At 43.2% G+C, this 13,919-nt stretch overlaps 1 protein-coding gene across 2 annotated transcripts in view; it reads left to right on the forward strand.

The window, feature by feature from the left end:
* The first annotated feature begins 5,847 nt into the window (after nucleotides 1–5,847).
* The window catches only part of LOC130472986 (NADH-cytochrome b5 reductase-like), a 59,994-nt gene continuing 51,922 nt past the window's right edge, over nucleotides 5,848–13,919 (forward strand). For both annotated transcript variants that reach the window (XM_056844494.1, XM_056844493.1), the window contains exons 1-3: nucleotides 5,848–6,046; nucleotides 8,381–8,529; nucleotides 10,829–10,916. In XM_056844494.1, the coding sequence (XP_056700472.1) occupies nucleotides 5,870–6,046; nucleotides 8,381–8,529; nucleotides 10,829–10,916 (414 nt within the window). In that variant the 5' untranslated portion in view covers nucleotides 5,848–5,869. The remainder of the gene's footprint in view (nucleotides 6,047–8,380; nucleotides 8,530–10,828; nucleotides 10,917–13,919) is intronic.

Below are 13,919 nucleotides of genomic sequence, written 5' to 3' on the forward strand. Positions count from 1 at the left end.
TCTGGGTGATAGGCGCCTGGCCCTCACCCAGAAGACAGGTTTGAAAAGAGGGGCGGGGACAGGGCACACCCTCTCAAGTCTTCTAAACAACATTCACAAAAGGATCACATGTTTTACTAACATGGAGACTGGAAAGAGAAACTGCTGAATTACAGTTGATATTCAAACTAAAGTCAATGCATTTACCTGGGCTGAATAAAGACCTTGCACTCAGAGCTCATGACCCAGGCTGATTTCTCCACCCCCATCTCTCCCCTGGCCATCACAGACTCTTCTGCAGACCACACCTCATCCCATCACGCCTGCTATTCACATTGACATACTGTTAACATTGACATACTCATGCTTGTCTGCATTCACTCTCCTCAAAGACCGATGGATTCACATTCGAGCTGTATCTGAAGAAGGGAGCTGTGGCTCACGGAAGCTCAAACCCTGCCAGAAAATATTTTTGTTAAGTCTTTAAGGTGCTACTGGACTCTTGCCCTTTTCTACTAATGTTTTACTAAGTCTACCTTCTTTTAGCCATATTTGGTTATTTAATTATAAGCACACACACACACACATCCTTACGTCCATATTTGGGCAGTGATCGTACGTTGTCCGGATGATTTTGGTCTAACAATAAGCAATTGTAAATTGTAACTTCTTCCATGTACTGTGTGTTATTGCCCCCCTCAGCCAACTCAGTCCTAGCACACTGCGTTTTTCTCTAAACTTGCTCAATTTTAGATAAGCATGCCAGCCAACATATTTTCCCAGCAAGCAAGGAACAAAGACAGAAAGTGCTGAGGTTGTGCTAATTTAACCTTTAACCCAAGATGGCTGTGCTCTTTCCTCTTCACTACAAAAGTATGAGGCCTGGTTTGAGGTCCACTTCAAACACAATATTGGTGGTCAAGAACTTTATTTGTGGGAGACTGCGCAAGCACTCAACCGCTTGTTTAAGTGGGGCTTTCCACTATTATGTGTGCCATGCATAGTGCAGTGCCAGCTCGTGCTACAGATTTCTTTTGTGCTGACACTTCATGCGTAGTGGCTGAAGACAGTTTGAATGAGATTCTGGGTGCATGCAGTGTTGTCCAGGGAAGTATTTCGTTTCTGAAATCTATCTCAAGTACACTAGAGCATGTTCTGTAGCAGCTACTGAAGCCTTTTGCCCTTCTGTTTTCTGCAATTGCTACAACATTTATCTACACCACAGAGAATGTGGCCAAAATAAGTCTAAATTAGGGGGGAAAGTTCTTACAGGCCAAAACCTGTTCATGGGGAGAGTACAGTTCTTTGGGAAAATCTGCACTACTGTAAAATTCCTGCAGAACTAGGGAGAATAGAGCATGCTCAGTCTCTGTCATTGTAGCCACTGCTCTTAGGTGCTCAATTATTTTTGTCGTCAAGTCATAGCTGACTTATGGCGACCCTGTAGGGTTTTCAAGGCAAGAGACATTTGCCATTGCCTGCCTCCACATCAGGACCCTGGTATTCCTTGAAGGTTGCCCATCCAAATACTAACCAGGGCTGACCCTGCTTAGCTTCTGAGATCTGGCGAGATCAGGCTAGCCTGGGGCTATCCAGGTCAGGGCTTTAGATGCCCATACTGGCTGTCAACGTGTAAATGAAACTACTGGTTGTCTTTTGGCTGTAGCAGCACTAACTTCATCTGGCTAAATATTAAATACAAAAAGGGGTGGTTCAGGGTGTGATAAGACAACTTTTTTTAACATGACCAACAACAGTATAACAAAATAGTGATTTAAACTCTCTTCCCTCATTTTTGGACCAAGAAACTGCCTCTGAGCATGTGGAGAGTGCCTTTTGGCTGTGACACCATTCATCTAGGAAAAAGGATTTCAGGTATCCTGGCCTTTTGTGCAATCCCCAAGTAATATTCCTGAGCACATGCCCAGCTGTACATTATGCTTCTCCAATTTTGTTGCAAAAACAGTCCATTTGCTGTATTTGCAGTTCTGCTCCCAACTTGAGACAGCATAAGTGGAGAATCATGTAAAGCACAAAATAATCCAGACAAAAAGCATTTGGGGAAATCTGTTCCTTTCTTGCCACATAGAGTGGTTTTTGTCATTTTGTATCTGCAATACAAGATTTTCTATTGAAAGCATATTCTGACAGCAAGGAAATTTTTGTGAGACACTCCATGAAAAACAGACCATCATTGTGTTTCTACACTGGTTTCATATTCAGATGAACGGGCTTGTTTTGTTGTGCTGACCATTGAAAATAAACAACACACACAACATATTTACCTACCAGCAGGATTTTTATCCCACTGTTGCACGTTCAGTCACAAACATACAACTGCCAGGACCCAAGGAAAAAATACCTCTTAACTCGTGCCGAGATTCTTTGGGCTGTGACAGTCATCGCTTCACCTGGTTCAATATTTCCTATAAAAGGAGATGGGGGTGAAGAACAGGAGGATTCAGGGCATGGTAATAACCTTTTAAACATGTACAACTGTGATGGTCAAAATTAGTAATTTCATCTCAGAAGAATTGTTTCCTCATGTCATGGCACTTATGTAATGTGTACCTTACATTAAGCAAGTAGGATTTACTTTACGTTGGCCTGAAAAATCCCTGCCTTTGGCAATTCTTGATGGGTAGGCTCTAACAGAAATTGATTCCATGTAGCAAAATATGACTGGAAGTTGTTTTGGATGCTCTATTGCCATAAATTGGGGCACACAAGGAGGAGAATGAGGTTGTAGTGATGTGTATCACTTCAGACTGCAGGTAGGTATACACGTTTTGGAATGCAGCCCTAGGTTAAAAAAAATTAACCAGCACAGCAATCCAAGCATGTCAATAGATCCTGCTGTGCTCCTTTTCGTTTGCCTGGGGTTTTTAACACAAACGAAAGCAGTCCGATGTGGGGCATTCCATTTTACCACCCCAGGCCCTGTTGTCCTGCATGTGTGGTCCAGGCCACCATTCTGGTGTCTCCCGCACTACGCGTATACCTATTACCGCCTTGTGTCGTACTGCCTTTGGTCTATTGAGCCAGGGCTGTTCTAAACTTGGAGAAGTGGCAAGAGTCTAGGCCTGACTTTAAAAAAAATCAGCTGAGCCGCAACTTGGGGCTGGTAATTTGATCTAAAAGCAAAGGAGTTAGATGTTCCTTATTGTTATTTTAAGGGTGGAGGTTCATACAATATACAACTGTTCAAAATAAAAATTAGCAGCTTCAGCATGTGAAATAGCAGAGCTTGTTCATGCTAAAGCGCTTTCCTGCTTGTGCACTGGAGTCAACATGCATCCACCTCTCAGTGAGAGTTTGCCCTTCTAGAAACTTGTAGGGAGGGGCTAAAATCTCAAGAATGGGTATTCTAGATCATGTATGGTGACATCAACAGCATTTAAAAAAAATGTGCCCTCCAGAAGGAAAACGGTGGGCAATAATTTACCAAGGAGAGGGACTAGTAAATGTGAACATCCCTTCTTAAATAGAGTCAATTGACACATAAGGTCAGAGGTGTTTGACATAACTTCCAGAATCACTCTGGTGCTTTAGCTCCATAGATGCTTTAGCTCCATAGATCTGTCAGGGAACGGAGGATTGGATTCACAGTGCACTCTAAAAACTAAGGTGTCTTTCCTCTCACTACTATATTCTTCTGCAAAGGGAAGTCCTACCTCACCAACCTTTTGAAGTTCTTTAAGAAAGTGAACAAGCCTTTTGAAGTTCTTTAAGAAAGTGAACAAGCATGTAGATAATGGTGACCCTGTAGACATTATATACTTGGACTTTCAAAAGGCTTTTGACAAGGTAACTTACCAAAGACTCCTGAGTAAACTTAGCAGTCATGGGATAAGAGGATGGATTCTCTTATAGATTAAAAATTGGTTAAATGACAGGAAGCAAAGAGTCGAAATAAATGGACACATGAACACATGAAGGTGCCTTATACTGAATCAGACCCTTGGTCCATCAAAGTCAGTATTGTCTACTCAGACCGGCAGCGGCTCTCCAGGGTCTCAGACAGTTCTCACAAAGGAGGGAAGTAAGCAGTGGGGTCCCACAAAGGATCAGTTTGGGGGCCTGTGCTATTTAATATGTTCATAAATGATCTGGAACTAGGGGTGAGCAGTGTAGTGGCCAAGGTTGCAGTTGACACAAAGGATTACGATGAAGTGCTCAAGGAGGATCTCCACAAATTGGGTGAGTGGGCAACAATGTGGCAGATGAAGTTCAGTGTTGGTAAGTGTAAGGTGATGCACACTGGAACAAAAAAAAATCCCAACTTCATGTATAGGCTAATGGGGTCTGCTAAGAGGGGGAAGATCTTGGGGTTGTAGTAGATAGCTCAATGAAAGTGTTAACCCAGTGGGCTGCAGCGGTGAAAAAGGCAAACCCTTATGTTGGGGATTTTTAGGAAAGGGATTAAAAATAAAACGGCCGATGTTATAATGCCCCTGCATAGATCTATGACGTGGTCTCGTTTAGAATACTCTGTGCAATTCTGGTCACCATTTCTCAAAAACAGGACATTGCAGAGCAGGAAAAGGTACAGAAGAGGGCAACAAAGATGATTAGAGGGTTGAAACACCTTCCTTGTGAAGAAAGAAGTAGTCTGGGACTTTTCAGTTTAGAAAAGAGGTGACTAAGGGGGAACATGATAGAACATTATAAAATTATGCATAGGCTGGAGAGAGTTGACAAAGAGAACTTTTTCTTCCTCTCCCAAAATACTAGAACTCAAGGGCATCCAGTGAGGCTAATGGGAAGTAGATTCAGGATGGACTAAAGGAGGTTTTCAGGACAGGAAGCCAAGCCAGACTAACAAAGACTACAGTCCACAATAGCCATGCGGATTAGCCTTGGATTCCACATGTTAACAGATCACTTCAGGATACAATGGTTCCACATTAACGTACCGCACCCTCATCAGCACATTATCTTGATACTTACAGGACAATGATTTGCACATTACCTTTAATACTTTGCAGGACAATGACTCAGCTCAAACCCAACCCCTTCTGACTATATATTACTCTTCCTACACACTTGACACTGAGAGACACTGTCCTTCAGTGTTACTCCTCCGAAGATGCCTGCCACAGCTGCTGGCGAAATGTCAGGAAAGAAAATACCAAGACCACGGTTACACAGCCCGGATAACCTACAAGAACCAATGAACTCTGATCGTGAAAGCCTTCGACAATAAGTTGAAGTGTGTCGCATAGATATGCCTTTGGAGTAAGGTTGATCTGGTAACTGGTTGTATGGCTCTAGAATAACTCTCTCCCCCCCCCACAACCATTTGTCTTTCCTACCAATTGCCAATGAGGAATCTGGTTCAGTCTCTTAGTAAAGGGCTAAGTTGTATTATTTCTCCTGCAGGAAGAGAACTCTTATCTTCCCCTGCCTTCTCCCTTGGGGATGGGATCAGTAAAATGGTTACTAGGAGTAACTTTGAGTTAAGTAGTTATGTCTGTCCCATTCAGCTTACCAGCTAGAACAATTGGAACTAGAGCTGCAGCAAATATATATCTTTTTTTTAATTAAAAATAAAATTACTAATGCATAGATTAACTAACATTTGAATACTGTGCAATGATTAAAAAAAAACTTGTAATGGCAGTTTGTTGAACTGAAGGTGATATTAAACAGCACCACCCTGAAACTACTCTAAGATGGGAATTGTTAATTTGTTCATCTGCTGTGGAGAAGCAATTTACAAGCTCAGTCCTGACCATGCTTACTCTGAAATATGGCATTAGTGGAGCTTGCATCCAAGTCAGGATTGCAGCTAGAACACATTAAAACCCATGTTCACACAGGGCAAGGGCAGGTCATCTCCATCCAGGAAGTTCTCAAGTTCATGATGTTGGCTTGTGTTTTGTAGACCATGGATGACAGTGAAGATGACTGGCTGTCACTCAAGCCCCAAGAACCACTGCCATCTCAGTGTTGCGGCAGTGGCTGCAAACCCTGCATCTACGATGTGTACCAGAAGGAGCTGGAGCAATGGGAAGAGGCCAAGGCCAAACAAGACAGAAGCCTCCTGACCAGAAAGAAACCACAAGTAGCCATCCTGAAGCTATGCCAATAGTTGTTTTTTTCCAGCCTGATCCTAATTATGTTCACTTTGAAGTCTATCTCACTCATTTCAATGGAATTAACCTCCAAGTCAGGTTGCAGCTTTTGTCATATATGTGTGCCAAATTTCAGGAGCAGTTGTAAAGCTGAGGCAAAAAAACAACATGCAACTGTTTCTCATAAGCATGCACACTGTGATAGGAGCCAATGCGTGCACTAACCTATGAGAAGGTGATGGAAATGTGGTCAGCCATTTTGCTCTTTTTCCCCCTGAAGCGCCCTTTTGTCATTTAGAACAGGGATAGGAAACCCCTGGTATTAGTGCTGACAGCAGCACACCAGACCATTTTGCTCCATACCCAGGGCCTTAACTGGGGGTGGGGGGCGAGGAGGGCAGCCACTGCCCCAGTTACAGTCCAGTCCATACCTGGGACTAGATCTCCACTCAAGCAACCAAGGCCCTGGTAGTTCTGCTGGGGTCAGCGGTGCAGGAGAAGGCAACAGGCATGGTTTATGCTATGTCATTACCTCCCAGACCTGCTTAGTCACCAGCCAAGTCCAAAGCGAATCCCTGAAATGCTATCAGAGCCGTTTGGGCTTGGTTTGCTCTGAGTGTGTCTTACCAAGTACAGCCCTTGTCTCTTGCTCTCCTCTGGTTTTGTCTGCGGGCACGCCATCATCTTCACGGAGGTTCGTTTATTTTCAACACTTAGGCCAAAAAAGTTGCCTACCCCGATTTAGAGCAATTTCCTTCCAGAAGTTCTTATTTCAGGGTCAGACTACTAGGCCAATAGGTCACAAACAACCAAACCATCAGTGTTAATCAACTAGGATGATAAGATTCCCTCCAGCATATTTTTAATGCTAAAAACAAGTTCAGAGAAAGGGAGGAACAATTGGATCGAGGCCACAGTGTGGAGAAGTGTAATTAATTGTTTCACACACCAGCAAAAATCATCCATCCTGAGGTGTTCTGAGCTCTGGTGGAGAAAACAAGATCGAATCAAGATGCTTTTGTGGTTTTTTTCTCTCCTTACCAGGCTTAATAACAGTTCAGAGTGGTTTCTCTCCAGCCTCCATCTCTAGTGTCACTTGCTGTCAAAGGGCTATTTGACTACAATTTCCCATCTCTTGAATATTTGTTATTTTAAGTTGCTAACAGGTTCCCTTACCAATAAACCTGTGATTTTTTTTTTTACTGAAATAATAAGCAGTAAAATATTGAGGTATCATTACACTTTAAACCATTCCAGCCATTCACGCTAAGTAACCATATTCCATTTAAACATCCCTCATAATGAAGAACATTGCCACATTTTCAGAATTTAATTCTATTTTATTCTCTCTCCTTGACTTCGTAAAATTCTGTGAAACCTCTCAATTGGAGGGCAAGTCCAAATCTGTTAAATGCAGGCTGTTGCTCGCATACAAGAATACCTAAGAAGGATGTTGGAGTTTCTCACAGAAGAGGAAAGTGTGTCTTGAATCAAAAATGAGAGAGTTATAGTGAAGACAGCAAGCTCAAGGCATTTTATTTGAAATTAGAGAAGCTATGCCTCTTATTCTTCAGTGTGAAAGGAGCTGATTATGGTAAATAGTAAGCAAAAGGTTGTGCATTTCTCTTTATTATTCACATGGTCCTAGTCTGAACTCTGGTATGGAAAACAGATCTGAGTACCATATCATGGCACATATGACCTGAAGAAGTTAAAATATACCATGCTCAAATTTTGTAAATAGGATTGTCACCCACTTTTTAGGTAGAATGTCTCATTAACACAGTGTGGCAGTCAAAAAGAAGTAAGCTTTTCACTTCATTGCCTCTTCATGCCCAATGTAGCTTCACCAGCATAATTTTTGTGGCTACACAGCTATTAAAGGCATAGGAGACCAGAGGGGGAGCAGCAAATCTAGTGGGAGGAAATGAGACACTGCTTGTAAAAGATTACAGATTAAAAAGAATTCCAGCTCCTTAAAATACCTAAGTAGAAATGAGCTCTTCTCTTGCCTTCCATTACCTCTTGCTTGACATTTGTATACCTAAAGAGTGCCATCACTTCTCTCATGGGGACTGGTCTTTAATGTCTCACACTCCAAAATCATTATCAGCAAAGGTAATTGTCAAGGCCAGGATTCTGTAAACACAAACAGGACCTCAGATTTCACAAAGAAGTGCTTACTGACTTAAGGCCTGATGTACTGAATCTTTAAAGCTTTTTCTTTTAGCTGTACCACATTTCACCAATGCTGAATTCACTCACCTTTTGTTTAGAAGGGGGTGCCTTTGAACCCAGTAATTATTTATTGTTCCCTCTTGTAGTGCAAGAATTCAGAACTGGCTCCAGAAATGTTTATAGCTTTCATCATAAGCTCTGTGGATCAGCTGACAGAGGACACCTACCAGTATACATTTGAATTGCCTGGAAATAGCAGCTTGGGGTTGAGTTTAGGACAACATATTGTGCTAAGGTACTGTGCAAAGTCTCTAGTTAAACAGGTCACAGTAGGTGATTTAACTCGCAATTTTTTGTTGATCTACAAAGATTTCATGCCAAGTAAATCATCATTTCTGTGCTTCCAAATTGACTCTGTTGAAAGAGCTCGTGAGCTTATTAACCCTGCTAATTTTATGGTGCATGCTACCCTATAGTTGCATTTTCCTTCAATTTTAGGTTTGTGTTGGAGGTATAAAAATTAAGTGCAGGTAAGAAACCAATTTACAGAAAGGAAAAAAAGCGAAAACGAAATGCATTTGACAATGATCATCGTGAACTGACTCATAGGGACAATATATTAACTTTTTCCCCCTGAGGCAGTTATGCATTTTGCAATTCAGAGTGGCCTCTCTTGTAATGTATACATTTATTATATCTCTTTTCCACCCTTGGAGCCCAGAGCCACGTATTAGCCTCCCCAAAAGCCCATCCAATAAGTTGACATGATTTTCTAAGGGCCTCCCAGTAAATGTCATATTGAAGAGGTATGCAATACCAGGCTTCCCTGGTCCAAATTCAGCACACAACGCGCATTACACCACACTGGCCAGTTTGCAGTGGGTTACAGTGACAGCAAGATTATTTCAACTGATTTAGATAGCTAGAATGTGAAATGTCTATGTATAATATGGATGTTTCCTTTGGATATCAGAACAATGCTTTAGTGCTACAAAAAGTTGTCAGTAATGGATGTGCAGTTCATTGACAGGGGACATGATGCTTGATGTCAGTCAATCCCTAGTCATTTTCTGGCTTGTAGGACAATATGGTGGACATCACCAGCACTAGAACAGAAGTGTTGACGTCTATAGTTCATAGGGTTGTCAGGTCTGATTTCGCCACCGGCAGGAGATTTTGGGGCAGAGCCTGAGGAGGGCAAGGTTTGGGGAGGGGAGGGACTTCAATGCCATAGAGTCCAATTGCCAAAGTTGCCATTTTCTCCAGGTGAACTGGGTAAACTCTATCGGCTGGAGATCAGTCATAATGGCAAGAGATCTCCAGCTAGTACCTGGAGGTTTGGAGAGCAAATGAACAGCACGCAGGCTCAAATATTAACATACAATATCATATATTCATCAAAATGCAGCAATAGCATTAACTCAATTAAGGAATAGCAATCACAAAATGAAACTTATTCCAATATATGCAACCTATACACCATCCAAACGACTGTTAATTCTCTAAAGTCCATCAATGAAAAATGTGCATCTTCAAATGGCTGTGTGGGCAGACGAGACCACTGGAGAAAGCAACCCCGGAGATGGGTAGACTCCCGGCAAAGGAGGGAGGTCGAGCCAAGAGGGTCAGGCCTGGAGGCTGGCAACCCTAATAGTTCAGTGGATAAAGCCACCATTTACCACAGTTGGCTGAATACAGCTTTTCAGGGCTGCTTCCAACAGGATGTTTCCTTGCCTACATTTGAAAAGCATGTTTGGATGTAACCAGGAAGTAGCTACAGTCTGATGTCTGTGTGCCTGAAACACACGTCTGTGGAACTGACATAGGTAGGGTTGCCAGGTCCCTCTTCACCATCGGCGAAAGACTTTGGGGGCAGGGGCGGGGGAGGGCTGAGTTTGAGGAGGGGAGGGACTTAAATGCCATAGAGTCCAAATGCCAAAGCGGCCATTTTCTCCAGGGGAGCTGATCTCTATCGGCTGAAGATCAGTTGTAATAGCAGGAGATCTCCAGCTACTACCTGGAGGTTGGCAACCCTAGACATAGGCCAGTTTTTGCATGATGCTTAGTTCTTCTTTCTACATCCATTTGGCAGTTCTTCTCAAATTCTGGATTTCAGTCTCGGGGAGTCATTTGTTAATATTAACTCCACCTATTAGTTATTGCTGATGAACAACTGATATAGATCCAAGATGGACGCCTCGCTTTGCTGCAAACAGGTCGTAATTCTCCCGCTCTAGCATAGTTCCTTATTTACCTCAGTTGGCCAGAAGCTCAGCTGTACCACATAAAGCAGCTGGGTAGGTTGTGTAGCTCATCCGGGAAAGGAAAAGGATTGCTAAGGAGGGTGGCGTAGCCGTGAAAGAGAAATCAGAGGTTGTTTTCAGTGCTTTGGATCTTGTCAGTTTCACTGCAGAATGGGAGAGAATGATCTATTGTCTGGTTGGCAAAGGGCAGCCCATGGGGAAGAAGGAAGGATGCCTGCTGGGCTTTCCAGGCAGTGGCCTTTGCACAACAGAGCACTGCTCAGCCGATGGGGATTGCCAGGGATTCAAATCAGGGTTCTCCCCCTCTGTCTTCTCTTTTTTCTTCCTCAGAGGACTAGCGAATGGTTTGGAGATTCAACGGGCCTACACTCCAATTACTCCCGTGAACGCTGAAGGGTACTTTGATGTTTTAATAAAGGTAAATAGCTGCCTTTGTTCTATCGATTAACAGCCTGACGTAGGACCCGTGTCATCTTTTATGCCAGCAGAGTGCTTCGCTTTGTACTTTAATAACTAGAGAGAGGCCTGCAGTCAAAGATCTGGCTTGGCAGGGTCCAACGCAATTTGTGCAGATCAGCCCCCACCCTGGCTCAAGATGACAGCATATTACTTTGTTACAGCATTGAATGCTGAGTTGATCAGGGAGAAAGGTTTCTACCTGAAACACACTGGGCTTCAACTTTACAAATAGGGTTGCCAGCCTCCAGGTGGCGGCGGGAGATCTCCTGCCATTACGACTGAGCTCCAGCCGACAGAGATCAGTTCACCGGGAGAAAATGGCCTCTTTGGTGATTGGACTCTGTGGCATTGAAGTCCCTCCCCTCCGCAAACCCCACCCTCCTCAGGCTCCGCCCCAAAAACCTCCCGCCGGTGGTGAAGAGGGATCTGGCAACCCTATTTATAAATTTCTTTAGCCCCCACTGAAGCCCTCCCTCTCCTTTTCATTGTTTCCCCCACACACACTTACTGACATTGCCTTCCATTTATATATCAGAGAGGGGGAGTGGCCAGAGAGAAGGATGATTAATGTGTGCATTACCATGTAGTCGTTTGGAACACCTTCTATGCTGGCATAAATAGACATACCAGTTCTTAAGAAATATTATCTGGCAGGCCGTGTAGCCAGATGTATGCTACAGCAGGCAGGCTTCTGTGGCAACTACTGGACTAGCCAGGCTGCCTAATAAGACTACACGTGCCTTTCGGATCACTGTCATTCTCCATCTGTAAGGCAACTACTCCTGAGTAAACACAATGATTTCGCCATGGGATTACTCTGGGTTTTGTGATTTTATTCATTGCAGGCCTTCATATTCAGTAGCAGCGCTGGTTACATTTCAATTTAAGGATAGATTCAGATACGTTCAGATATAAATTATTGCATGCCTAGGAATATAAAAATCTTAAAAATCTGTATTTATGCCTTCTCAGGAGAAGACAGATTTCACTGTAACTCTGCAACCTGAAGCACTAGATCTTCCAGGCAGGTCACCGAGAACAATTATTTTACCTTCTGCTCACCCTCAGGGAGTTTGTACTTTTCAGGGTTTTATCTTTGATTGTGTGATAGGCTGAGCGTGAATTATATTCCTTTTGAGGTGTGTATAGCTTTTATAAGACACTTGTGGGTGGATCATTTCACCATTATTGTGGCAATTGGAGGGGGGAAATGCTACATTTGAGCTGCATTAATAGGATACCTTTATAGGTTGGCTGTGAAATTTTATATATACTTGCTTATTACACACAAGTTTTGCATTTCAATAATAGTAGTAATGATTGTAATAACACCTTCCCTTTATATAGAACCTTTCATCCCAAAGGGAACCATAGTTATTCTCTGGCAGTAACAAAAGAGATGGAACACCCATCATAAAGCACCCATTTGTATAACCTGCTCTGTAGATTGTAGTGTATTTCTCACTATTCAGGCAATTTTTGGAAGTACTATATTATTATTATTACTATGCAATCCAAGTGCTGTTCAGACACCCCTGTGTCCCATGATTACGGCACTGCATTTGTGATACTACAGTTAAGAGCAAGTGAGTGGCGATTTTCTGTGCTTAACCCTCCCTTTGAGTGATTCTATAATGTTATGGTGTTTTTTTGGTGTAAATCCCAGCATAGAGGTTTTCACTCCGGGAGTTTCTCCTTCTTTTCTGTTTACAGGAATTCATTATAAACCAGTTTCGTCATTTAGCCATTAGAACAAAGACGACACCTAAAGGAGATTCAGTTCCAAATACATTGTCTCCGCTGAAACCAATATCCCACTATCTATCTGGAAACACAACAACGGAGATCTTAACCTCTCCGTACCCTTATTTAATTTCACCGTCTGCCTGCTCCACATTGTGGCCACGGTTGGCAACTTTGTGTTTAAACTGACTCTCTTCCTGTGCCTTTACAAACAGCCTCACATGGCAGAGATTTAGCAGAAGAAGCTTTTCCTAGGAGGGAGCAGTTAGACCTTTGTTTGCAGGAGTCGGATTCAAGCTGCTGTGAATGAAGTGAGTTCCTGGTAGTCCTCCACAGGTCTTCCCCCTCTCCCTAGCTGTTGCCGAGGGGCCGCAAGGTTTTTCAGAGCAACACGCCACACAGCACAGGGGAAGGTGCTTCAGCACAAAGAGGCAATTAGCCAGAATTGCCCCCTCGCTCCTGTGGAAAGCTATTTCGTTCAATTTCCCCCTTCTTGCAGTTTGTTCGTACGCATGTACACCATGGAGCCCCGTGGCGCAGAGTGGTAAGCTGCAGTACTGCAGTCCAAGCTCTGCTCACGACCTGAGTTCAATCCCAATGGAAGTCGGTTTCGGGTAGCTGGCTCAAGGTTGACTCAGCCTTCCATTCCTCGAGGTTGGTAAAATGAGTACCCAGCTTGCGGGGAATAAAGTATAGATGACTGGGGAAGGCAATGGCAAACCACCCTGTAAACACAGTCTGCCTAGCAAATGTCAGGATGTGACGTCACCCCATGGGTCAGTAATGACCTGGTGCTTGCACAGGGAACCTTTACCTTTACAAGCTGGGCAGGTGGTTAGAAAATAGCTTTTGAGGATAAACTCTTGCTTCTGCCATTAGCGGCTCCACGGAGGAGTACAGCAGCAGCTAACAAAGGAAAGATATACCTGAATATCAGATCACAGTGCACTACAACAAACCCTGACCTGGACATGATAGTCTAAAAAATCTACACAATCCTATTTGTATCATTGAACATGGAATACTGATTGTAATATATAATATGTCAAGATGATAAGCAGCAGCTGGGGCCGCTCCCACCAACCAAAGTGTAGATCTGATATCCATAGAGTGTAGAAGACGGAACAACAATTTTGCTGAAAATAATTCAGTATCTCTTTGCCCTAAACTCATATGTAGCAGCATTTGGTGTGCACATGTCTGTATGCAAGAATCTCCT

Source organism: Euleptes europaea, chromosome 2 (genome assembly GCF_029931775.1).
Source record: "Euleptes europaea isolate rEulEur1 chromosome 2, rEulEur1.hap1, whole genome shotgun sequence".
Lineage (NCBI taxonomy): Eukaryota > Metazoa > Chordata > Lepidosauria > Squamata > Sphaerodactylidae > Euleptes > Euleptes europaea.